This window comes from Mauremys reevesii, linkage group 10 (genome assembly GCF_016161935.1).
Source record: "Mauremys reevesii isolate NIE-2019 linkage group 10, ASM1616193v1, whole genome shotgun sequence".
NCBI classification, from domain to species: Eukaryota; Metazoa; Chordata; order Testudines; family Geoemydidae; genus Mauremys; species Mauremys reevesii.
Window position 1 is genome coordinate 71,149,673 of NC_052632.1, and position 27,888 is coordinate 71,177,560.

General features: G+C 39.4%; 1 protein-coding gene across 7 annotated transcripts in view; it reads left to right on the forward strand.

Annotated features, from left to right (window-relative positions):
* The window catches only part of LOC120373158 (transformation/transcription domain associated protein), a 151,852-nt gene extending 130,268 nt beyond the window's left edge, over positions 1-21,584 (forward strand). For 5 of the 7 annotated variants that reach the window (XM_039491134.1, XM_039491138.1, XM_039491140.1 and 2 more), the window contains 6 exons: positions 6,930-7,155; positions 7,933-8,150; positions 12,847-13,031; positions 15,462-15,665; positions 16,778-16,972; positions 20,312-20,596. In XM_039491134.1, the coding sequence (XP_039347068.1) occupies positions 6,930-7,155; positions 7,933-8,150; positions 12,847-13,031; positions 15,462-15,665; positions 16,778-16,972; positions 20,312-20,596 (1,313 nt within the window). Of the gene's footprint in view, positions 1-6,929; positions 7,156-7,932; positions 8,151-12,846; positions 13,032-15,461; positions 15,666-16,777; positions 16,973-20,311 lie in introns of all 7 variants that reach the window. The other 2 variants (XM_039491135.1, XM_039491137.1) reach the window with 1 other exon arrangement.
* Positions 21,585-27,888: the final 6,304 nt, after the last annotated feature.

Genomic DNA, 27,888 nt, shown 5'->3' on the forward strand with positions numbered 1-27,888 from the left:
TAAAAGACGGTCAAAATAGATCAGAGTGATTTGTCATGTGCTGGTAGGTGTCAGCCATTTGGGAATGATAGACCAGGCTCAACTAGGTCTAAGACACCTTCCAGAGCATGCATTCTTGCAGTCTCCCATATTTAATTATGCAAAGGTATTATTTGGAATTCTGCATTCTTCATACCATTATTCCTTTGATTTGGCATCTAGATTTGATGCCCAGCTTGGGGGAGTAGTGTTGCAGTCACTTTAATATTTCTCAGATCTTTCTCACCTGGTGGGTCACTGCTATTTGTAGAAGAGGGGATGCATATAGATAATTCTCAAAAGAGAAAGTTATTGTAGTAATTGGTTTATTGAGGTAATTGTCTGTATGTGTCCATATGCTACATCCACCTTCCCCACTTCTTCAGATTAGTTGGGTAAGTATTTTTGAATTACTGGAAAGAACCAAAGTGTGTTCAGGATTACACCCTGATGTATATCTTCAGGCTCCGTTATGAGTAACGATAAGATTTTGTCAGAGGTCACAGATTGTGTCTTTCAGAGACCTATGTGACATCATTCCCATCCCCATTATTTTTAATAAAAGTCAAAGACAGGTGGTTGCGAGCATCCATTAATTTTAGTTTATTGCCCATGACCTGTGTGTGACTTTTACTAAAAATAATTGTGACAAAATCTTACCCACACAGCCTCTTTTCTCATTACTAAGGTTAAGTCCTTCTTATGGCTGCATGCTGGGAGATTCTTACCTTGCGTGTCTGGACAAACTTCTCTTATTGTGGTAATTGTGGTAACTTGTTATTTTTATCCTAGTAATTGTAAAAATAGTGTTTGCTGTGATCCAGAAGTATTGATTCAGACAGGCAAATGTGTTCAATAAAATGTTGGTGTTATCTATGGGTAATTCCAAATTTTTCAGTATTTTCCCGATGCTCTTTACATTTGACTGTGGTTTCTTCACTGAATTGGTATCTTGAACTAATTCAAAGAGGAAGACTTAGCTTTTAGTAGTGGTTGAAATAGATAAATAAAACAACATATGTCTAAAGTAAGCTGTCTGCAAAGCAAAGTACAAAAGTCTTTCACCATAGTGAAGCCAGTGATATTTCTCCTCCCCTTCTTACAGCTGAAGTTACTTATTTTCTTCTCAAATGGACTCTCTGTGGAGCCTATGTGACATGAATGAAAAACATTAATTAATTGAGCTCACTCTCTGTCATTCCCATCTGCTATTGAGAAACAAAACAAAAAAATCTAAAATAGGCATTTTCACCAAATACATTTTCATGTATTCCTATAGTGAAATAAATAACTTGATGTAAAAATAAATTAACACTGTAGCATATTTTTACACGTTGGTTATTTGCATGTCATTAGAATACTGTAGTTGTAATTTGGGGAAATTTTGCTGCACTTCATGGAGTTACAGAAAGAAATAATGCAGTCCTATTGTCACTTTTTCATAAAGTGATTTACTCATATTGCTCACTAGAGGGTAGACTTGGAATTATAATCAGATCTTTTTATAATATTTGTAGTTATCAGAGTTGTTCTGCATATACTATATAAAAACAGAAAAGGGACTGTCAGTTAACTACAGTAATAGTTTTTTGAGCAGGGGTAGGCAACCTATGGCGCGCATGCCAAAGGCGGCACACAAACTGATTTTTCAGTGGCACTCCTGGGTCCTGGCCACCGGTCCGGGGGGCTCTGCATTTTAATTAAATTTTAAATGAAGCTTCTTAAACATTTTAAAAACCTTATTTACTTTACATACAACAATAGTTTAGTTATATATTATAGACTTATAGAAAGAGACCTTCTTAAAAAGTTAAAATATATTACTGGCACGTGAAACCTTAAATCAGAGTGAATAAATGAAGACTCGGCACACCACTTCTGAAAGGTTGCCAACTCCTGGTTTAGAGTCTAGCAGAATTATTCTTAATGTCTCCAACTTGGAAACTGTATGTGTCCGTTATGAGTTTTTCTTATGTTTTGAAAGAAACTGAAATTAATATGTAAGTCTTGTTTTAATATAGGACATTCTCATGCCAAAATATTTAGTGTATCAGCATTGTTGTGGATACCAATGCTGCTCTGAAAATAATTTTAGAGCAGTTGCTGCTATAAAGCCAGCAGAGTGTAAAACGCCATTATATAGAATATCAGGGTTGGAAGGGAGGGGCCTCAGGAGGTCATCTAGCCCAATCCCTGCTCAAAGCAGGACCAGTCCTCAGACAGATTTTTACACCAGTTCCCTGATCAGCCCCCTCAAGGATTGAGCTCACAACCCTGAATTTAGCAGGCCAGTGCTCAAACCACTGAGCTATCCCTCCCACCCAGTGTTGATACAAAGAAAATAAACTTCTTTTAAATTAATTTGATTTTTTTTAATCAAAATAGGAAAAGATAAAGAAATCTTGTCACAATTTAAAAAAAATAATCAAAATTAGCAGTATCATAAGGAATATATTAAATCTATATCGTGTGTGTGAGAGAGAGAGAGAGAGAGAGAGTGTATGCTGTGTATATAATGTGTGAATATATAGTGGTTACCCTTTAAAAAGCTAAGAGATTTATGGCAACTGTAAGATTTTTAGGAGATGAGTGTTGTGCATGCATGTTTGCATTTCCTACACTCTTTGTGTGTGTGTCTGTGTGTCTCTCTCTCACTCACACTCACTCACTCACTCATACTGAATTGTGGCTAAAAGCGAATAGAACCAGTTTGTTTTATTGTGCATGCAAAAGATAAAAACATGGTGTATTTAGTTTCTGTAAATTTGTTTGTAGAGGAAGTTACCAGATTTGTGAACAAAATGCAGCTTTTTGTGATCCCTCTTTTTGTGGTTGTGGTTGAAAATTTGGCCCCTAGTGTGTTTGTAATTGCCGTAGGGTGGATGTAAGTATTTAATTGTTAGTGCACTATAGATGGATGTTCTCAGCAGATTTTTGTGATCCAATTTCTCTTTCCTCTCATGTTTTACACTCACAATTACTTTAACTTATTTCTCTCAAATGCTTACTAGTTACATTGAAGACCTAGAAAAATATTTTACATATGTAACAGATTGCATTGTAGTTTCTGTGTTCTGAATGTACTGTGACATCTCTGAGATTAACAGATAATTTTCCCTAGCATTCTACTTGTATTGAGCCATATTGGAGATTTCACATGCAGAAATTGTTCTACTATAACTGTGAATCTTATACCGGCTGTGAGGAAATGTGCAGTGCATTTCTAACACAGTAAAGCTAAGGAAGACATTGCTTGTTTTGACAAATTGATCAATGGTAAATATTATTATTTTATATTTATAATTTATTATAATAGTTTTATTATTATTATAATATAAATTTTCAGAGTTTAATATGCAGTAACTGGGATTTACACTATTATCAGCTTTTATCTTGTAAATTCTGTTCTCTTTGGGGTCTCATCCCATGTTCACCACTGTGGTACCTGAGCACCTACCAGTAGTTTGCAATAGCCATTTTGGTCCCAGGATATTAGAGAGACAAGATAGTAGGTACCAGATGTTAGTAGAAGGCACAAGCTTTTGAGGTACAGAACTGTTCTTCAGTTCTGGGGAAAGAAAAAGACTGAGGTAAATACAAGATGGAACAGATTGTTAAGCATAAAACAGAGGTGTTAACAGACCTCTCTTCCTTGAATGGTACCTATGTGCTAACTACTTATGCTAAACAATCTCCACCTTGTATTTAGCTGTGATGCTCGGAGTACTTTTCCCAGACCTGAAGAAGATCTCTGTGTGACTCGAAATTTTGTCTCTATCACCAACAGAAGTTGGTCCAATAAAAGATACTACCTCGCCCAGCTTGTGTCTCTAATATGCTGGGATTGACATGGCTACAATTACAATTACACAGGCCAGATAAGGAGGGATCACTTTGTGAAAGTTGTTTGCACGTGGGTGATAGGGTGTTTTTGTCTTTTATCGTTTGTGTGTGTGTGTGTGTGTGTGTGAATTCAGTAAAGAGTGTAATATTTGTCTGGTTTCACGCACATACTTGTTGGGGCAGTGGACGAAGTACATTCACCACATGTTGTGATAAGCACATGTAGGATCCATGGATCTTGAGTGGTGTGTTGTGTGTGATATTGATCATACGAATAGTGGAAATATGTCTGCAGGTTTTGCATCTGTTGTCCTGGCAGGGTCTAGTGCCCCTTTGACTTGATGTATCCTGGTCTGTGGGGAGGTTGCTGTTGATGATGCGGTTAGGTGGTTGTCTGAAGGTTGGTTGTGACACACCAGATTTACCTGCTACTCTTAATTGCATATTTTTCAAACCCCTTATGCATAACAACTGACCCTCAATTGCCCACTTCATTTCTAGTGCCCGCTTATAACATGTGTTATCCCTTATGCTTAACAATCTGTTCTGACTGGTATTTAGCTCAGACAAGGTTGATGAGGCAATATCTTTTACTGGACCAGAAACAAGCTTTTGAGCTTCTTTGTACTTAGCTCTGACATTCTGATTTCCTTCCCCAGACCTGAGGAAGAGCTCTGTTTAGCACAAAAGCTTGTACCTTCCACCAAAAGAAGTTGGTCCAATAGAAAATGTTACCTCAGCTACCTTGTGTCTCACCTACCAGTAATGCATTTGGCACTTGGCTCTGTCTTTCTTCCTCTCTGCAGGGGGAAAATTCTGTGTGGATTTATTTTTAATTTTTAAAATATATTTTTATTTAAACTGTGCTGTGTGCTCTTATTAGTGAGAGCAAGGTCAAGATGAGTGTTTTGCACTTAGAACAGGAAGTGGTGGGATTTATGGTGGTTCTTAGATCCTGCAGGATTTTGTTCTACAGTCTCAGATCAACCCTTGAGAAAGCACTATCTCCTGCACGCTTTACCCTGGTAGTAGATGCTTCCAGTTGTTGACTCCGGTTCTCATCCTTGAGTTGTAGGCAACTGTTTAGCTGTCCTGGCCCAGATCATTAAGTATCTTGAAGATAAGGATGGAGATCTTGAATTTGACATGATATTCTATGGAGTACCACTATAGCAAGCAGAGGACAAGCTTGATATTCTAGCGGTAACCTGAGTTGTTAAGAAGAGCTGCTCTGTTCTGTACTAACTGAAGTTTCCTGAGCGTTGATCGTGCCCAGGTAGACTGTATTGTGGTAATCCAATCGGGACATAACAAAGGCATGTACTATTGAGGCAAGGTCACCACTTAGGATGGAACACTTACCTAGGCAGCTATAGATAGCAGAATGCATTGTTTGCATCAGTGAGAATCCAGAACCATTCCTAAATTGCACTCATTTGACTAATTATGGGTTATGTATCTTCAGCTGGAGGAGACAGCACGTAGCTGCAAATTCTCTTTAAACTGGAGTAATCTCTCTGTTGCTTGGATTCAGCTTCAACCAGCTATTCATCCTTGAGCTGATCTTGAACAAGCACTGGGCTGTTTTGGAGACACTGGAGTTGTGAAGGATGAACAGAGCTGTTTGTTTGCATGTTGTTGGCATTTCTGTTCAGGATGTCTTGTCCATTCTCCTAGTTGTTTCATACAAATATTGAACACCGAAAAGAGTAAAAAGAAATGTATTTTTCTATTCTGAGCTGTAAGAAATAAAAATAATTGTTTTGAATAGCAGACAGCAATTTTACTACCTTGTTTTGGAATTACTTCTGACTTTCAAGATTACTCCCCAGTTGGTGCTCTTTCATCTCATTTAAAAAAAAAAGATATGTATACTCAGATACAGAATAAAATAGAGCTAAAATCTCTTTTGTCCTATCTAATACCACTTAAAATGAAATTAAGTCAAAAGGAAACTCACATTACTAGATTGGAAAATAAGCTTCAGCTCTTCTTCCTCTATCTATGTGGTTTGATCTAATCCATACCACATGCATTCCATGATATCTGCATTGGTGAACTATATAAAACAGTGTTCAGAGTTTTCACAGTATTATTTCTAATGTCCTCATGACCATGAAGCAGTAATGTATTAGGAGAATCTATGTAGGCAAAAGAGCTGGAAAACAAATGGATTTGTCTAGAGTTTTGTGCAGGAAAGGAAGCAACCTAGCCTGGTGGATTAAGTCATCTAGTGTACAGTTTATTCCATATTGGTTGTAATGATCAGATTCCAAAATCAAACTTCATACAGACATGAAATACCCAACAGAACCTGTGCAACTAAATGTAGCATACCTGTATGCATGATGGAATTATGTGTGTGTTTGTACTGTTGTAGCACTTAAATCCCTAGCCCAGTTGTACTATGCATTCTACTCAGATGTAACAAAGATGGTCGGATCCCTTTCACAAGTAGTTTCATCTCCCATTCTGTCTCCTCAAAATTAATCTGAACATACTAGCTTTTTTCTTTTTGTGTTTGGTATTCATCATTTGCTTTTAGTAACCACTCACGTGTTTTATACACTGACTTGCTTGGTAAGGTAATGTTTTTTGTGTTCAAAATGCTAATTGTAATAGTTACTTTTCCAGTGTTCTGTAAATAACCATTTTAAACATTTTCCTCCATCAGAGAGGTAGCCGTGTTAGTCTGGTTCTGTAAAAGCAGCAAAGAATCCTGTGGCACCTTATAGACTAACAGAGTTTTGCAGCATGAGCTTTCGTGGGTGAAAGACATCCGTCTTGCATCCGACGAAGTGGGCATTCACCCATGAAAGCTCATGCTGCAAAACGTCTGTTAGTCTATAAGGTGCCACAGGATTCTTTGCTGCATTTTCCTCCATGTTACCACTGTAGATCTATTTTAATGCATAATGGTGTGCTGTACATGGTGCACCTAAAAATGTTTTGCTTGAGGCCACAAAGATGAAAGAACAGTTTTTAAAATGCCAACTTCAAATATCTGATAGTTAAATATAATGTACAGCATTCAGAATGATAAATTTTTTTTTTTAAATTTCTTTTAGACTTTGACTTCAGTGTACCAGGCTCCATGAAACTTCACAATCTTATTTCTAAACTGAAGAAGTGGATCAAAATCCTAGAGGCAAAAACTAAGCAGCTTCCAAAGTTCTTCCTCATAGAGGAAAAGTGTCGTTTTCTAAGTAATTTCTCAGCTCAAACAGCAGAAGTGGAGATTCCTGGAGAGTTCCTTATGCCAAAGCCAACACATTATTACATCAAAATTGCAAGGTAAACTACCATTGAGTAAAAGGTAGATGTAACTGAAAAAATAAAGGTTTCATAAAAAAAAAATCCCCTTCCCCCACTTCTTGTGATGCAGTATCAATCCCAGTTACAGAAATGCACTTTATTTGTCTGTCTCTATATTGAAATGACTTAATGAAATATCTAATGGAATGTTTCATTCTTGTGTCTTAACATAATACAGTTCTAATTTTAGATTCATGTGGTAGTTTTACAGGTCTTACTGGGAAATTAGGGAGGAGGAGAATATTTTAAGGTCATTGTGATCTACTTTACATTAGTGTAAATCCAGAGTTTTTCTGCTAACTACTAGAGTCAATAGAGGTATTCTGGTTTTTCATCAGTGTTGTGGTTATCAGAATCTGGCCAAGAAAATAGCTTGAATTAAAAGCTCCATTCTTAAATGTAGAAAAGACAAAGATGAAAACTTTCTTCATAACCATGTTTTGGGTTTTTTTAACAGAATGCAAATCTTTGCTGAGCTGTATTAGAAATTTAGCTTATAATAAGGTTGCATCTCATTTTAAATAAGTCATAGTTGAGCGTTGGTTTTGCTCAGGAGCTAACAAGGTGTCTCTTTGTACCTCTAAATACGGTGTGTGTGTGTGTGTATGTGTGTATATGTATATATGTATATGTATATGTGTATATGTATATATGTATGTATATGTATATATAAGTCTTGCTTTCATCTCCGAGGACAGAAATAAAGCTTTAGACTTTGAAAGCTCAGGTGCTTTTATCTGTTCCTTTTCTTGATAGATTTATGCCCAGAGTGGAGATAGTACAGAAGCACAACACTGCAGCCAGAAGACTCTATATCCGAGGCCATAATGGAAAGATTTACCCATACCTAGTAATGAATGATGCTTGCCTGACAGAGTCTCGCAGAGAAGAACGAGTATTACAGCTCCTTCGGCTTTTGAACCCCTGCTTAGAGAAAAGAAAAGAAACCACAAAGAGGCATTTATTTTTCACAGGTACAGTAAGAGCAGGTTTTAGATAATTCTTTGTGTCTTTGAAAATCATGTTCCTTAAACTGACTTAAGAAGATCTAATTATTTAAACTAAAATTTTAAATGTGCGACATCAAATTAAATTGATGTAAATCCTGCCGCTATCCTGGTGATCACAGAGGCTTCCCAGGCACTGTAACTCCACTGTATGAGGGGAAGGGGGAATGTACAGTATTTCAGGACATTTTTAGAAGAGGTTACAAATACTGCGTGGAGCAAAGTCATCTGTGAATGATTGGCCGGACCTCTGCATTATGTCCCAAAGAATCCACTGCTATGGCAATATGCAGACCCACCAGATGACATTTACCAGACAGTTTTATTTTAAATTAGTGATGTGTGAATACCAGACTACCTCCACCCACTTCTAGATAATCCAAAAGTAATGGGAAGGTGTTAAGCATCTGGAAGACAACCGCTCATGTAAAACTTTGAATTTGGTATAATTTTCAAATTCTACCTATGAGGCCATTACTCATTAATTCTTAGGTTTAAAATAAAAGGCTTCATCAGCTCTGCATAACATTGTTTACTGCTAAACAGTTGCTAAATAATGTGAATTCAGTAATTCAGATATTTTTAATATAGGCCTCTTTTTTTGTGCATATTTTTATGTATTATTTTGGTCTTGAAAAAGCTAACTTGGAGGCTGTCTCAATGCTCACACTACAGCCTGGCAATGTTTGGGCACAATAGTGAACAAAACAGTAGCTGTCTTGCCTCTGTTTCCTCAGTTAGACTTCTCCCTCACTGTAATTTTTTATATTAATTGCAAAAATCTTCATTCATGCAGTATCTTTATGCATGCAATATTAAAGTTCAGAGACAAGGTGGGTGAGATAATATCTTTTATTGGACGACAACAACAACAACACTGCATATAGTAAGGTTGAAAGTTAAGCATTTAAGACAGGAACTGAGAGTTAAGATGGAAGATACTGTGTATGTGCATTATGATTATTTTGTGTCATGATGAAGTTGTGAAACACTCCTTATTGAGAGTATTTGACTCTTCACAGTACACTTGGTCTGCATGTGACTTGAACACTAATGCAAATATAATGTCTTTGGTCAATTAAATTGTTGGCAAGTTCCAGCTGCCAGCCAACTAATACATTATATATTAATATAAATACCCATCATCTTGGAAGATTGTGAGGCACTTGGCAGTTCTGCATAAACAGCAGTTCTGTATACAACACCGCTGTAATGCAATCAGAGGTGGAGGGCAGAAACCAACTGTCTCACAATTGAGGGTAAGGGAAATTTTTAGTCAAGGACAGTGGGGCAGACTCCCGATGTTTCAGCATGGGCCCTGGAGTTTTTTGGCCAGATTTTTGTACCAATCTCTTTTTGCACCTACAGTTGCTGTTAATTAATTGCATATGTACCTTAATACAGATGCAATCATGAACTTGGATAACTAAGGGTATGTCTACACTATGAAATTAGGTTGAATTTATAGAAGTCAATTTTTTAGGAAGCGATTTTATACAGTCAATTGTGTGTCTCCACAACATCTCATCTCACACGTCCCTCCTGTCATTTTGTGCTTTCCTGGACTCTGATGTTGTTTGCCTTCACACATTCTGCTGGACTCTTTCAGTGCGGGAGGACTCCATGAGCTCAGAGAACATTTCATTGCAAGTGCATTTTTTTCACCACCTTGTCTGCGCTAGCCTCTGGGATGGCGATTATAGTGCTAGCATTGAAACATTTGCAGCTGTGGGAGGAAAAAAAAGGGAGAGTTGGGTTGACCATTTAAAATGGGTTGGCCATTTAAAAGGAGGGGCTAAGGTTTTCGGGTTAACGTGAAGCACAAACCCAACTAAACCCTACCTCACACCGAATTCTCTGGGATGATCGCTTCACCCCTCTCCCCACCGCATGGCTAACAGCGGGGATGATTTCTGTTCAGCCACAGGCACACAGCCCAGCAGGAACGGCCACCTCTTAATGTCCCCTTTAATAAAATTCCCTGATTTCAACCAGGTGACCATGAATGATATCACTTTCCTGAGGATAACACAGAGCCATAAAGAACGGATGTTGCTTGACTGCATTCCAGTAGCTTTACTGGCTGCGAATACATCCCAAGTCTTCAGGGCAAATTAATCATTAAACATGCTTGTTTTTAAGCCATGCATTATATTTACAAAGATACACTCACCAGAAGGGCCTTCTACACCTTCAAGGTCTGGGAGCCCGGGTTGGGAAGGTAATGTCTCCAGGGTGATAAACAATTCCTGGCTGTTGGGGAGAACGGTTTCTCCGCTTGCCTGCTGTGCGCTATCTTCAACCTCCTCCTCCTCCTCATCTTTCTCGTCCCCAGAATCCTCATCCCTGTTGCGTGAGACTCCCTTGCAGGAGTCCACGTACAGGGGTGGGGTAGTTGTAGGGGCACCCCCTAGAATGGCATGCAGCTCAGGATAGAAGCGGCATGTCTGGGGGTCTGACCCGGAGCGGCCGTTTGCCTCTTTGGTTTTTTGGTAGGCTTGCCTGAGCTCCTTAAGTTTCACACAGCACTGCTGCGGGTCCCTGTTATAGTCTGTCCTTCATGCCCTTGGAGTTTTTTTTTCAAATATTTTGGCTTTTTGTCTTTTGGAACAGAGTTCTGATAGCACGGATTCGTCTCCCCATACAACGATCAGATCCAGTACCTCCCGTTTGGTCCATGCTGGAGCTCTTTTGCGATTGAGACTCCATCATGGTCACCTGTGCTGATCAGCTTGCCACCCTGGCCAAACAGGAAATAAAATTCAAAAGTTCGTGGGGCTTTTCCTGTCTACCTGGCCAGTGCATCTGAGTTGAGAGCGCTGTACATAGCAGTCACAATGGAGCACTCTGGGATAGCTCCTGGAGGCCAATACTGTTGAATTGCGTCCACACTACCCCCAAATTCGACCCGACGATGTCGATTTCAGCGCTAATCTCCTTGGGTGGATGGGTGCAGGGTTAAATCAATCTAACGCTGCTAAATTCGACCTAAACTCATAGTGTAGACCAGGCTAAGTGACATAAATTACAATTGCAAATAATTACAAGTGCAGAAAAGACCTAGCTTCAAAAATGTGACCCTTTATGTCCACACAGAGAAAAATCCCACTCAAAATTCCCATCCAAAGGAATTCTTTATCAAAAAGGCAAACTGTGTATATATGTATAGATCACTGTATGGAGATATGTAGGAAGTATGCATTCTCCAAATCATTGATATAACTTATCACAGAACAGGCAAATTAACTTGTCTAGTGTCTTCTTAGGTGGATTATTTAGTTAATATATGTGGGAAGACAACTGTATGTCATGCTCAGTACTAATGACAATTAAAAAGAATAAACCCTTTGAAAGATATACTTAATGGATACGGAAGCTGACTCTTAAATGTAGCATATACCGTATAACAACATAAATGCAGTGCTATAGTGGATTTGCAAAGGACCTAATTTTAAACTACAATCTGTTTTAAAAAAAAGAAAAAAAAATTTCAGTACATCCTCCTGTTGTGTTATTACACATTTCGTCAGAGCTTACAAGTGAAGAAGGCAAAGTTTCTCCCCCCAAGTATTAAATGGAAGCAAAACAGGAGAATCAGCTCATTAATGACAATTCTGCACGTAATACAAATTATATTGGGGGTTTTTTTTTCTTCAAGTTAGTGAAGAAACCACATCGAAATGTTGAAATAAGGATTTGGGGGCAAGAGGGGAAAAACTCGTTGTTACAAGTAAGCTGAGATCAATTATTTCAACACTTCCATTGCCAGCAATGAAACAATCTACCTGGTGACCAAAAGATCAAGATTGCCAAACGAACTAAATATCATCCATGTAAAACTAGCTACAAAAGAGCTCTAGTCTGTTTCTTTCTTAAAATAAGTGCAGAATGCAAATAGCAGACATGAGTGTTGTGTGTGTTTAGAAAAAAACTAGATAGGCTCAGTTCTGCAAACTATCCAACCGGACTGTAGGATTTCAAAAGTACCTGTCTGTAGGCTCCTAAATCACTTAGGTACTTTTGAAAATGTTAACTGTGTATCTCTTCAGCTAAGTATAAATAATCTTATCATGTGAAGGTCTGTTCACAGATTTTTGCAATGTTCTTTCTTTCCAGTTGTGGGTTCACCTCAGCGTTCTATTTTTTAAAATTATTAGTAGTAGTAGTTTGTTTTTTGTTCTTTAGAGTTTTTTTTATATATATAATATTGGAGCGAGACCAGAGTGATTTAATCGGATACTGAAAACATGTGCTCGCAGTAGGTAGATTAGTATCTGAAACAAAAATTCTGCTCTTTTCTGCAAATGAGAGACAGGATGAACTGTGAATCCCTAGATTTTTACTAAGATGGTATAGCTGTAGGGAATTCAACCATCCCTGTCAGTGTGATACAGAAATGTTTTTCCCACTCTGAAATTTCTTTGCATGGTATGACATCGAGTGAAAAAGAAAATGTCTCTCTCTTTTATTAAGCTTTTTTTTTAAACCAAGTTCTTGAATGTGCTATGAGGAATAAAAATCTCCACTTGACATACTTCAGTTGATTATCACAGCAATGTTTAAGGGCTGATATCTGCATGCTAATTCTCCCGTTTCTTAGTGTTTTCATTATGTATTAACTATTTTCTTCCTGTCTTTTTCCTTTTCCAAAATGTATTTCTAGTCCCCCGTGTTGTAGCAGTCTCTCCACAGATGCGCCTGGTTGAAGACAATCCCTCTTCTCTCTCCCTGGTGGAGATCTATAAGCAACGCTGTGCCAAGAAAGGCATTGAGCATGACAACCCTATTTCTCGTTACTATGACAGATTGGCAACAGTCCAAGCACGAGGGACCCAAGCCAGCCATCAGGTATTGAATCTTTGTTTATTATTATTCAAACTCACTTCTTAGGGGCTTTGTGGCATTATACTTTGCTTTCCTTTTGCATGTTTGCTACAGACATTGCATATGTGTGTTGTTTTGTTTTTTACTGGATATCTCATTAGCCCCATTATCTCATCAGTATTCTGAAGAATCTCAGGAAACTTACATCCTCAAAAAAGCCTCACTACCTAGTCTACTTTATTAACTACATATGTGTAATTCTAACTACTGTAGATGAAAACATGGTGTTTATATTATGTTCTAGTCCGATGTCTAATACTTCAGAAAGGTGTCAGTGGAGAGCATCAGAAGCAGAACTCCTGGCTCCACGAAAACAGAGACAGTATTGGTAGATGTGGTGTAAGCTTCCCCATGCTGTTCTGCTGTGGTATCAGAGTCTCTGAGTAAGGTTTATCTTTTTGCATGAGGGAGCAAACGTGTCATTCATGAGGCCAGGTTTTGGAAAGTGGACCCCTCTTCACTAGAAGCTGAACTGAGACCATGGATTTATTTCACCAAAGTCAGATGCAAAGTGTAACCACTAATTTGAACCTAATTTATATTTGTGCCCTGCTGAGTACAGGGCTTCATATCCTATTGTAACTGCCAGGAGCCATCCAGTTCTGATTAAAACCTTTAATAACCTTATTTTATTTTTTATATAAATATGTATGTCTTGCACCATGCCCGTCCAGTTTCAGATTAGTTGTGGAAATACACAATATGTTTATCTGCTGAATGTGTTGTTGCAAGAAAGTCTTTCAGCCTTTCTGTGTTACAGAATGATGTGTTACGTAACATCTGTTTCTGTTTTGAGGATGATTCCTTCAGGTTATCAAACTTCATTGTTAACAGTCATTTAATTGAAGCCAGTATGATGATTATTCTCTTTTGAATGTAATGGAACAGATTCCAACTTTATTTCTTTTTCTAATTAATTAGGCTAGTATATGCTAGAGTAATTAAATATGGTAGTAGTTTGCAGATGTTTATATCCAGGAGAGAACTCTACTGCACAGTGTGAAATTACAGAAATAGTTGCAAGCCTTTCTTTAGTTTTGCTATTGAGCGGAAACCCAGATTGTGCTAAGCACTGTACATACATACATCTCTGCTCCAAAGATTTTGTATTCTGTGATGTTTTCGCCCAGTTCCACTTACTTGGGGAAATGGCCTTTATTTCCTCCTACAAACACTTAACCAAAAAGATAAAATAGTTTTTGTAGGTCTGTGCCTGTATATATCCCAGATGCAATTTCATACCTTTTTCCTGGTAGCCCTTTATGTGTGGAATGCTATTCTGCAAAAATCTGTCCCCTTCATATCCTTCATGTCTTGGTCTGCAGTAGCCCACAGACCACTGGTAGCTAATAACGGCTAATGAGCTGAGACTATTGCGGTTGATCTGTTCAAAGCTAGTCTATGACAAATATGCTCATACCACTGTTATCCTGTCCATCCTCCTTCCTTGGTGATTTGTTAGTCTCAGCAACCTGTTAACCTTCGTCTTAAGTCAAGGGCCTAATTTAAAACCCTTTGAAGTCAATGGGAGTCTTTCCATTGATTTCAGTGAATTTAGGATAATGCTTCAAGAGTAAAGTTTTTGGGTCAGAGACTGTTTGATCACATCTGTACAATGCCTAGTATGATGGGGCCCCCACCTGGCTCCAGAGCCTCTGGAAATAACTAAGACAAGTAACAAATAATATAAGTATCAGGCCCTGAAGGGAGGATTTGAGTTTACTGTAAAGTGCTTCTTCAACTTGGAGTGAAACTGTCCATCCCAATTAGTTTTCTTAGTGTTTCTTTCCACTCTGTGAAAGAGGCAATCTGGGTATTTCCTGATTGCAGGGTATGGGATATTTGGTAGGAGTGAATTGATGCTAGTTATATTAATGAAGAGACAGCAAGAAAATTTGCTGATGAAGAGTTAAGTACTTCTCTCTGTCTGTTTTATGCAAGTGCAGCAGGATGGTGTATTGAATGTCCTTAGGATCACTCCTGATTTTTCTTGAGATGTTGAGTAGGAGCTATAGTAACCGTTTGGTCTTTTGGTTTATGTTAGATCTGTAAGCACCTTTCTCATGTCCTTAATGGTAATAATTCATCTGACATTCTCAAGGCAAAGAAACATCTCTCAACATAACTTTTTTAAATGACCTTGAAACCATTCAGGATATACACTTTCAAAATCTCTCATCATATGTTTATAAAAGAGTTAGGAAAAAAATACTGGAATGAATGCATCTGTTTTAGAATCATGATTCCACCTTAAATGGAACAGTTGAGGGAAGAAGAGGGTGGTAGTTTCGTAAAGTTAGCACTGTTATTTCATTAGTATATTTTTAAATTGACCAATCAATAGATAATAGTTTTAAAAATCATTTGTCTTAACTAAATTTGCTTTGCTTTTAGGTTCTTCGGGATATACTTAAAGAAGTACAGAGTAACATGGTGCCACGCAGTATGCTTAAGGAATGGGCTTTACATACATTCCCAAATGCCACAGATTACTGGACGTTTCGAAAGATGTTCACAATTCAGTTGGCATTAATTGGCTTTGCAGAATTTGTCTTTCATTTAAATAGACTCAACCCTGAGATGTTACAGATTGCCCAGGTATATTGCATTCATTGAAGATGCACATTTTATCTTCTCTGATAAACTGAAATTTTGTAATTTACTTTTGAAATGAGTATATATTTACTATACACTGTACGCTGATTTGATTTTTTTTTCATGCGTTTATGCACCCTGTGTGTAATCAACAGAGCATTTCAGTAGGCCTCTCTTTTCACTACATGATTATACAAAATAAATGCAATAATAAAAAATGACGTCAGTGGGCGCACACATTACTCTCTAAATTCTCAGCTTTTGGAAGGACAACTCCTGTTCATCAAAAAGGACTAAAAAAAAATCATAAGACTCTCAAATGCTCATGTAGATGTGTGTACAGTCTCAGAGTCCCTTTTCCCATTCTTTGCGAGCACTATGTGGCTATTTCCCTGTGTCAAATATCAAGTGATTTTAAAGCTTCATATTCTTATGGGAAATATTCATTTTCTAACTCCATTCTCTCTCTTCTCCCCCCCCCCCCCTTCCCTGTTTTAACATAAACATCTAACATGAGACTTGCCAGTTTAGTAGAGCAAAGATGATATATTTTAATGCTTGGAAAGGTATACTCTATACAACTAAGAATCCCCAGCACTAAGCCATGGCTTTCAGGTGCATACCCAGAGTGAACAATGCTGTGCTTTTCTGAAATGCAAGCAGAATGAAGATTTATCTTTCTGCCCCTACTCGCTCACCTACCACAACCACAAAAGAACCTGTTCTTTATAGCTCATATTCTGATCCTATATATTTAATATGGTTCTTACTTTTCTTCTTTCTACACACGATTTGTAAGAGAATAGTATATGTCTGAAATTCTAGATACCCATTGTTCAAGTATTGCTCGATCAAGAGAGCAAGGTGGTATTTGAACAAAGGAAATTAACAGTTTCCCCCGTCCCACCCACCCATATTTAACTTCCATCTTTGTTACAACACTTTATGCTAGGGAAATGGAAATATTTCACTGATGCATATGGATTAAATTTAAAATATCACTCTGCTCTGAGAATTGCCAGGAAAAATAAAAAAAGGTCTATTAGTGATTTTTATATGTTGATTTTCCTTTCCTTATATAAAGATTCATACCTGTATCTCATTTTAAAATCTAGGATACTGGCAAGCTCAACGTGGCATACTTCCGATTTGATATTAATGATGCTACTGGTGATTTGGATGCCAATCGTCCTGTCCCATTCCGTCTTACACCAAACATTTCTGAATTCCTTACCACTATTGGCGTGTCTGGTCCATTGACTGCATCAATGATTGCAGTAGCTCGCTGTTTTGCACAGCCAAACTTTAAGGTATGTACAGTATTTACCTTTTAAATTGTGTTTTACAGACATATCACACTTCCACTATAATGGACTCCTCATAGGTCGGTATGCTTGGTATGCAGGGGTTCTGACTCTGCTCCATCTTGGAATGCACCACCAGACTTGGTGGCATCCTCGCATTGGAGGAAACCGGAGAGAAGACACCATTCTCCATCTCCAGTACCACCCAAGCAGTAGAAGAAGTCAAACACTTTTGCATCTTCTAGCCAGAAAGAAGGCCCACTTCATTTTTGAGGGCTAGGTCTCTGACAGAATCAGCCAGAAGTTAGAGCTAAGCTGGCTCTGACTAGAGTCTCCCCAGTACCACACTCATCATCTAGCATTGTAAAGTTGTGGACTCTAGCACCACTTCCTCCTCATCCCTGGATAAGGCACTGTCTCTGAATTTTCCTCCATGGTTCCTGACAATAATAAGATGTATAAGGAACTTAATGAAAAGAATAGCCATCTCCTGTGTGCACAGCTGGAATTGGTCCAAGACAATCCATTTAAGTTAGAAGATGTTTTGCAGGGCCTGCTAGCTTGGCTTTACCTGTAATTGAGGCCATCTTAGTGCCTACCAAAATCCTTTAGCAAATTCCCTCCCACTGCCAAAAGGATGGGGAAGAGTTATGAAGTTCCTTCTCAGGGTCATTAGTATTTTTATTCACACCCAAGCCCAAGATCTTTGATAGTAACAGCTGTGAATGAAAAAGTAAAACAAATCTAGCCCCAAAGACACACAGAAATTGGATTTGTTTGGGAGAAAAGTTTATTCATCATCAGGATTGCAGTTTAGAATTCTCACTATAACCACTTTTATTGGGATTAAGTGTTGAAATTTGTGGACAAGTTACCAGATGATGCCGAAGAGGAATACAGAGCTGTTGTGACTGAGAGCCACCTGGTGGCAAGATCGTCCTTGTAGGCTCCCTTAGATGAGGCAGATTTATCAGCTTGAATAATGGCAATAGTGGTCACTATGCATCATGCTTATTGGCTGCAAACAGCTGTAATTTCAACCAAAGTCCAATAGACAATTGAGGATTTGCCTTTCAAAGGCTTAAATTTATTTTTCAGAGAAGACAAAGCTCTGCATTGTCTTGAAGATTCTAGGGCAACCCTAAAGTTTTTGGGGCATTTGCATCCAGGCCCTAAGAAAAAGCAGTTCTGTCTCCAGGTCCAGTAAAGGTACCTGTTCTATCCTACAAGTCAGCTGGACCAAAACTAGGAGGTGCCATAAGACTCAAAGAAGACGACTACCTCCTCTGCCACCTCCACCACCATCTGCTACCTCTAAACAATCTTATAGCATTGAAGCAGTCTGACTTCTTAGTTGAAGCCAGCATACCACTCACTCTGATTTCCCCTCCCTTTGGCAGCATGTTGTTCCACTCATCAATGGGTACTAAGCATACTGGAAATGGGATAAACCCTGCACTTTTCCTCTATTCCCCGTTCCCATTCCTCCCCACCTCATCCCTTGTCAGGAACTATTTTCTCGAGACTTCTAATTCAAGAAGTTCAACCTCTGTTACAATTCGGGGCCACAGATGAAGGGATTCTATTCCCATTATTTTCTCATTCCAGGTATGTAACTGTTTCTTACAGATGCTAAGAACTCCACAGTAACTTCTTAAATATTACATCAGGACCAATACAAAGGCCAGTTGAAATCTCTGTAGTTTGTAGTTTTAGTCAGAATACATAAGGTTGGAATAATTTCACTCTAAATTCACTGCTTGCTCAATCAAATTAATATGAACCAGTTGTTTTACCATCCTAGCTTTGTAAGTCCTTGAAAATCTAAAAATGACAAATGTACCGTCATTTAGATCCTTAGAACTATACTGTAAATAGAAAAACACCGTGGCATCTCATTAGCAGAGTAGGATGTTGAAAATACATTGTTGCTTTGATGGACTTTGGCTCTTGGCGGTGTAGTTTAGTAAAGAAATTGGCTTAATTCTTTTTAAATTCTAATGCTTTACAAAAAAGAGGCATCTTGCAGTTAGGCAGCAATTTGCACCAAACAGCATTGCACAAAACACATTGTAGTTACTTTTTTGTGGCAATTGGGCATTCTCATACAGTTTGTGGTGGTTACCTTTAAAATTCAAGTGGGGAAAGGGTTCCTGATGTGAAATTTTCCAGCTTTGTAGAACAGAAAGCAGGTGCTGTGTGTTTTTCCATAATTAAGCCATTTACAGGTTGACTTCACATACGTTTTAGGCCGTGTTTACACATGCAGACAAATTTTCAGATGTGGCTTTTTGTGTGTGTGTGTCCGTGTCCGTGTCCCAGTTCTGGGCTGTACAACTGGAAACACCATCAGCCTGACTTTCATAGGTGCTGAGCACCCACAGCTCCCCTTGACTTTATTTGGAGGTATGGAAGTACAGTACTTCTAACACTCAAATTAAGCACATAGTAACATTGGTTACTTTTGAAAATTTGGCTTGGCTTTTAACCTTAGTAAGCTGAATTACTTTAATTCTTCAAAATACTGTTTTGGTTACAAGCAGAGATACCTGGGATGCCTGGAAAGACTTGGTTTTTATAAACTATAACTCTTAGCATCAAAAGCTCAGACTGCTGGCATTTATACCTTACTATCAAGAAATGAGTTGCTAAGGGATGAGAGAAAATAGAAAACTGTTTGTTTTTTGTGTATTTCCTCTCAATAACAATAGGGTGTCCTTAGGATGCCAGTTAGTTGAAATTTTAAAAATTCAGTTCAGAAATCCACAGTTACAACAAGAAATTACAACTTTGGGGCAATAACTACTAATTACGTTCAGCTGAAATATGCTGCATTTACGTAGGTGGGTAGGATGTGGGACCAGAATTTCCTTTCCAGACTTTAGTGGTAAGAGTCAGAGCTGTCTATCATTCAGCTAGTTATTTCTATTCTAGAACAATATTCTTCCTGAAATAAACCTTTATGTTCTTGTTTGGCAAAAATGTGTGTGCGGTGCACAGAAAATGGTGTGTGTGTGTGTGTGTGTGTGTGTGTGTGTGTGTGTGTAAAAAATGTATTTGGTTTTGTAGTTCAGCTATAAAAAATAATTTGTAGGGGAACTTCCTAGCTTTTTATAAATTTTTTGGGAAAAAAAATCTTTCTTAGAGAACAAAATAATTTGTTAAACAATACTTACAAAGCTTACTGCAAGTCTTAGTCATCTGAAGCAACCATCCACTAAAGGGTTAAGATTACAAAGAGACCAAAATGTCAAGATGTAATTTATTACAATTTAGTTAAAAATCTATAGCCCCTTGACACTTCTTCTAGTTAAACATAATTATCTAATTTTCTCCTTCATGCAGGTTGATGGCATCCTGAAAACTGTGCTACGGGATGAAATAATTGCTTGGCACAAGAAAACACAAGAGGATACTTCCTCTCCACTCTCAGCAGCTGGGCAACCTGAAAACATGGACAGTCAGCAGCTGGTTTCACTAGTTCAAAAAGCTGTTACTGCTATCATGACTCGACTACATAATCTTGCTCAGTTTGAAGGAGGAGAAAGCAAAGTCAACACTCTAGTAGCAGCTGCAAATAGCTTGGATAATCTCTGTCGTATGGATCCTGCCTGGCACCCTTGGCTGTAACTTGAAATTTAGGTCTCTTTTTTGCTGCTCTTGTGTTGTGAGCCATATATTATGGTAAGAAGAAAATGTGAAGAATTCATTTCAAACCATGGCTTACCTGTCACTGCCTTTTTCATCAGTCTTCATTTTAATCATGTTTACAGAAATACTACAGTTTTACTGTTTTAAGTTAATTTCATGACAGCGGTATTTCATGTACAAAGAAATGTGCTGATTTATTATTCGAAGACAACTTCCACAAATAGCTTAAAATGAAGGGGCGAGACTTAAAATGTGTACAGAAGAATTTGATTACAAGTGCTGTAATACGGGAACTGTTAGATTTTTAGGATTGGTATGTCCTAAATCTACAGCATGTAAACTTTTTATACACTTTAAGAAACCAGTATTCCCAGATCTTCAATTTTACTTGGTGAAATTTTACTAAATTTTCCTTCATTATACTACTATGAAGGAACACGTGGACTGTTTAAATACTATCAGTTTTAATCCTTTCAGAAATTTACATGAGCTAAGTTGGTTTGTACAGAGATTTTTGTAACAAAAATGTATAGCAATGGCTTTTTTTGGTTAGGCACTCAGAAAAATGAGGAAACATTTGCTGGGTTTTCTTGGAACCGAAGTTATGTACAGTGAAAGTGTAAGCAGTTTTGGATATTTAGTTAAATGTTTGACAATGTATAAAAGGGAGTTTATAAAGAGGAGGGGAAAGTCATCCATTGATACGTGTATGTGATGTAAATGGTATAAAGAAAAGCAAAAGGAGCTATAAAATGAACCAGTCTGATACTTTTGATTAGACTTCTATAGTTACTGTAGCATCCTCAGAAAGAACCTGTTTCAATTTCTTTGTAATTTCAAAAACATCAGTTTGTTTTATTTGAGTCTTTCTGTTCTGTTAGCATTTTTATAAACCTGCAGTGTTGAGAATGTTATGCTTAAATTTGTACAGGGTGATTTTTCAAAATAAATATTTTGTAAAATGTTCTATGGTACTTATGTCAATGTAGTGTATTTTTGGGTACAGGAAAATGAAATAAGTGGAAAAGGACCCACATCATGGGTAATACTATAAATGAAGCAAAAATTGCCTACATTCTGAACATGGGTAATTGCATTAATGGGAGTTGTATATAACTAGCTCTCCTTTGAGTGATTGTATTGTATTCCACTGAGGATATGTGCCAAGAGCTGGACCTATTCAAAGTAGCATTGCTCGGCGATCCACACGTGTTCTTGTACAGTAGAACCTTATAGTTATGAACTGACCAGTCAAGTACACACCTCATTTGGAACCAGAAGTACACAATCAGGCAGCAGCAGAGATATCCCCCTGCCCCCACGCTTCCAAAATAAAATAAAAAGCAAGTACAGTACTGTGTAAAACATAAACTGCTAAAAAAAATAAAGGGAAAGCAGCATTTTTCTTCTGCATAGTAAAGTTTAAAAGCTGTATTAAGTCGATGTTCAGCTGTAAACTTTTGAAAAAACAACTATAACATTTTGTTAAGAATTACAAATATTTCAGAGTTATGAACAACCTCCGTTCCTTAGGTGTTCATAACTCTGAGGTTCATCTGTATTGCTTCGTGGTTTCGCCTGAGACGATGAAAGGGTGGGCCGGCCTGACCACATCTCCAGTTCCTTCTTACTGCCGCATGGTCCAAGTCAGAGCTTCTGCTGACCTCTTTCTTAGTGACGCATTTGCTAAACAAATTTTTTTAAATTGTTGTTTTTGTTCATAGTTAGGATTTTATTGTTTTTTGATGTACATTGGTAATTCCCAGCAGTTTTTAGAATTAAGGACTTAGGATGCTGCTTCGGCCTTTTGTTGTGCCAAATAATACTCCCCCCACAGCTCCCGGGTCTGGGTACTAAATTATTCCAAAGAAACTAGGATTCAAAATCTGTGCTTCCTGCCTCACTCTTTTTCCATCAGTGATGAATACCAATGCTGTTTGTACTATTTGAGGAAAGCACACATCGCTTCCAGGTGCAGTATCTGCCTCATCTTCCCTGCTCATACAGAGGAAGGCTGAGCTCTCCATCTCAAGAAGCACCTCATGGAGGTAGCTGTGGGGCCGAAGTCAGATCCTGGCCCGGGAAAACCCCTATACATTGGCCTGACTAATCCAAGAGCACTCCTCCTGCTGCGGAGCCGCCTTCCAGATCTGCCGGTACCTGTGCTTTCTACCCCATGTCATGGCTTAGCCATGAGCCACGGAATCATGTGCATAAGCATGGCAGAAAGTCTTCCTTTAAATCCAAGAAGGAACCTGCAATCGTCCACGGGTTCTGGCCAGGAAGGACCTACATGCTCCAAGGTGCACAAGAGTGATAAGAGGCTGCATTGCTTACATGGATCCAGCATTTCCCCCCACACTTGGGCTGTGCCAGCATCCTATGAATCGTTGGTCCCAAGACTGGTGCCTTTACCAGTTCCAGTCCCGTCAATAGATCAGATACCATAGACTCTGGGGAGATTTGGAAGCACTCCTGGCCCTCATGAACTGCTTGTCCTGGAAGCAGCGAGGTCTCCGCATGTTCTCGTGCACTCACCTCTGCAGAGGCTCCATCTCCTGTGTTAGATCTCCCTCCTGCTGGCCATGTCTCTCTAATGCATCCTATTCCATCGGCACCACCATTCACGCAAAACTCTGAATCCTTTTGAATCCGAAGACTCTGATGTTCAGCACAGTCTGCCAATTCTGTTCCAGAAACAAGACTACCAGAGAGTTTTGATGGCTCTGTGGCACAAAACTCCTTTGTGTTTCCTCCTTTGCCTTATCCAAGAAACTGAGCACAAGTCCAACAGCAGCAGGATCAACCAGGTTGGCCATATTGGAGCTCATGGCACTAATATTCACCTTTGGAACAGTTGTGTTCAGCTTGGGAGAACTCCCCTGTTTCACCACCCCACCCTTCATCAAGTAGACATTTGGAAATAAGGTTAGATGATCCAGCTTCAGTGGTACCGGTGAATCTGGAGAGATTCCCTTCGTTATCTCCAGACGCAGCTGTGTCATCAACACCTTCCTCCCTGCCAGAAAGCTATTGTCAGTTTCAAGAACTCCGATGGAGAATAGGCAATGTTCTTGAGATCCCCCTGGAAGAGGTGTAGGACAGTCAGCACCAGTTACTAGACATTTTCCATGCATCGGCACCAGCCAGGGTGGCCTTACCAATCAATGCCATTCTTCAATCAGCACGCACTGTGTGGCATACCCTGGCCACATGTGCACCAATCCCCCACCTCCCTCCCAAAGGGTCAAAATTTTTATTTTCACACCCTCCACCTAACTCCTGGGTAATACAGGTGTGTCAGAGTGGCCCAAACAACACACATGCTCCACCCTGGCAGGCAGGGAGGGTAAGAGACTGGACCTCAAGGATCAAAAGATCTTTTCCTCTCCTGGACTACAATTCCAGATCTCTTACTGGTTGGCCCTGATGGCCAAGTATGACTTTATAAACTATGGCCAGATAGAGAAATTCGCAGCTAAGCTACCTCAGCAAGATTGTAGTCTATTCCAAGCAATTTTATAGCAAGGCAGGTCGGTCACCAGGTCCATACTTCAAGCTGCTGTTGATTCAGAGGACACGTCCTCATGTGTATTGGTGATTACAATTGTCATGAGGAGAGAATCCTGGTTACACTTCTCAGGTTTCCCTAGAGAGGTGTAGAACACAGTCAAGGACCTTCCCTTGGCTGAATCATATCTCTTCAGCCAGAAAACTGATGATTCCTTACACCCACTAAAAGATATTAGAGCCACCTTATGATCCATGGGCATATATACACATGCACCGAAGAGAAAATTTTATCTCCCACCACCAGCCCAATGCTATAGAAATCAACACTTCTGAGGAGGTTTGTAGGCCCAGTGGTGATTAGAAGTGCCCTAAACTAAACTACACAGAGCCTGTCCACCAGTTCCAGCAACTCAGACCAATCCAGGGCACTCCCCACCAGATGGGATATGAACCCATTCAACAAGAGTGCAAGCATCAACCACAGCCATGCTCAACAACATGCCCACTGTGGGCATATGTAATGCAGCCACGTGGAGTTTGGTACACACCTCACTATGTTCTAGTACGTGACTCTGCGATGGGCACCTCATTTAGTGCAGTGATTTTTCGTTCTATGGGTCCACCATCATCCTCACACCCTCTTTCTATCTAGGTACTGCTTGTCAATCACCCTCAGTGGAATACAGATAGTGACCACACATCTCGAAGAACCTCCAGTTATAAGTAAGTAACTTCCTCTTATTTACTTCTGAAATTGTTGAGGCTGTGTGTTGTGGGAGTTGCAAATAGTAAATGTATACATGGAAAAAAACCACCTTGTAAATATGTAGATAGTCCTTGCCAGCTTGGGGATCCAACTAATTTGTTAGCCATCTGTCTCCCAAAATATGGTTTTAAATGAGACTTGAACCATTTCATGTCAATTATAAAATTAACTTTTGAGTGATTGTTTCAGAGGTCAAGATTATAGCTGAAGATGACTTGTGGCAGGGGATTTACAGTTCTCAGACTAATTTCTAGTCCGTTTTCCTCAAAAGGAATAATGATTCCATCCTGGCACTCTGCAGTACTCATTCCAATGCTGCATACTTGGAGAACTTTACGTACTTGTGTTCAGATGTAACCTCTGGCTCTGATGTTTGTGCACTCCTTCCTCATCTGTTGCAATCGTGGCTTTTACAGTTGATTTTAGGGGCAGTAGCAAGCAAAATAATCTTTCCCCACTCTTCCTTTTGCTGATGGGCTCCAAATTTCAGAGACTCCATTCCATGAATGGGAGCACTCACTGAAATCCTCTTTTTTTTTTTTTTGTTCCCTGATTGGTCATGGCAAAGTGTGTCAAAGGGAGCAAGCTGAAGCAAAAGAGCTTCTTCATCTGTGTGTGGAGACACTTTCAACAGCATCAGAAAGTGTCAGTTACACTCAGTTACTCTTAACCCACAGATCCTAACTCAGCCCAGGGAAGGGTGTTAGAATTCAGATGCCTTGTTGGGGCCTCTGCGTCTCCAGACGCTTCTCCCTCTTCAGCTGTTGGTCTGGCTTGCTGAGTCCTAGCCTCACCAAAGATTTCAGACTTAAGTCCAAAATATTCCATGAATCTCCTTGTCCAATCCACCTCAAAGGAGAAAATCTCCAAGTCCTTAATTGAGTAAATGTGCAAAGAATCCAGCATCTTTTGGACTGTTTTTCTCAAGAGGAAGATCCCAGATCTCTTAAGCTATGTCTACACTGGCGAGCACACTCCGGGTTCTGGACCGTGTATCTGCTTATGCATGCTCTCCATACCCACACCAAGTGTCCACATATCCTGTGTTGGACACAAGTATAGGGAGTCCTCGGGCTTACGACACCCGACTTATGTTGGAAGCCACTTACGATGTTTTTGAATTGACTTCCCATTTCGCCCCTACAATGCTTGTTTTGCCCTTAGGATACTCGATTTTCATAAAGTTCTCTTGAAATCACTTCCTGGTTGTATTATACTGGTATGGAGCTGGAAGGGGTTGCTTCTGATTGGCTTCAAGGCAGCAGGGAAGCTTGTTGCTGAGTAGGGTTGCCACTTGCTTTTGATTGGCTCCTTCCCGAGGCTCAGCCAATCAGAAAGCTTGAGCAGTGATTGTCTGAGGCTCAGCATGTGTGCTGTTCTCCCTGACTTTCTGACCCTGTGTTTCCGGCATTCAGAGCAGCGTATGTGAGTTTATATGTTTGAATGCTGTTTACAAAATACAGTGTACAGTAAATACATTGCTGTTGCAACATTAGTCCTCTATAATTCATTTAGTATAAAAATCTGGGTTATTGTGGTGAAAATAGTATACCAAGCCTTGTTTCAGAAACCAACTCCCCCCTTATATCATTGATTCCTATGGGAAAAGTGGTTTCGACTTACAACATCTCGACTTACAATTCGTTCCTCAGAATTGCATTGTGTCTTAAGTCCAAGGACTCCCTGTATAGCTCCGTGTAAATGTGTATACCTGCATCCATGCTGCTGCTGTTACTTAATGACAGTGCTACCATTTTTGGGGCAGTAACTCAGAGTTCTGTGCAGAGAGGGAGACGCTCTAGGAACAGCTTTACTGTGTGTTGGTATGGTCCCACCGCTTTCACGTATTTGGCTATGCAGTCCCTGATCACATCTCTCCTCACTTATTCCCTGCCAAACTGGGTGGAAGACATAGAAGCAATGGGATGATGATATGGTTCTGCTCCAGCTCGGTATTGTGGGACAAATGGAGTAGGTGATTGGTGAGATGCCGGATGCTGGAATTTGGGCAGAACTTTCTGACACATTGAAGATGGCTGACCTTGAGGGTGAATGACAGTTCATTCAGCTCACATGGTATGCCACTGGATAGACTGTCACTTCTGGTGTAGGAGAATCAGCATGGTATGGGGGGAATGCATCATTCTGGAAATCTGGGATGACCAACAGTGGCTACAGAACTGCTAAATGAGGAAATAGACCTTCATGGAGCTGTGTGAGGAGCTTGCTCCAAACCTCCAGTGCCAGATTCAGACACTTACTGTTCACTTGTTCTGCTAGCCTCTGTGGACCACAGAGACAGATTCATGAATACAAATGTAGGAAACATTGGAAAGGTTCATAATGCCAGGGTCCTGAGGAGATCAGGATTGTAGTTGACGAGGAAAGTAAGGACTTCATTCCCCAGAAATTATAACGTTTTGTACCATCTGTCTGTGACATCTGTTGTTTTGAGGGACCCCACATACCCACTCCCAATTTGGTTCATGAAACTATACCCCAATGTCAATGATTCTGGAAAAAAGGAATTTAGTTACAAGCTCGCTAGCTGCAGAATGATCGTGGAATGCATGTTCAGTAGACTGAAACCTCATTGGCACTCCCTGTGCACCCATCTAGATGCCAGTGTGGCTGACATTGTTTGTATAATTGTTGTCTGTTATGAGCTCCATCATGTCTGTGAGGGTAAAGGGGAGTACTTCTGTCCCAAGTGGGCTCAGGACACGTCTGGTTTACAAATTTTGCACAGTCAGCCAGCTCCCACCTGGTTCACAATTCCTGGTTTACAGCAAGTGTGGAAAATCAGGGATGCCATTTATCTGCCTGTGCTGTGGGACACTTTCACAGTCTGTACAGCTGCTGGAAAATCACATACTCATGGTTTTGTTTCCCTGTAGACAAAGATCATTAGCCATTCATTCCAGTGAAAATTCTCACATAAGCAGATATAACAGGGCACCTCCACTGGGTTAAAACCTTAGGGTTTGTTTTT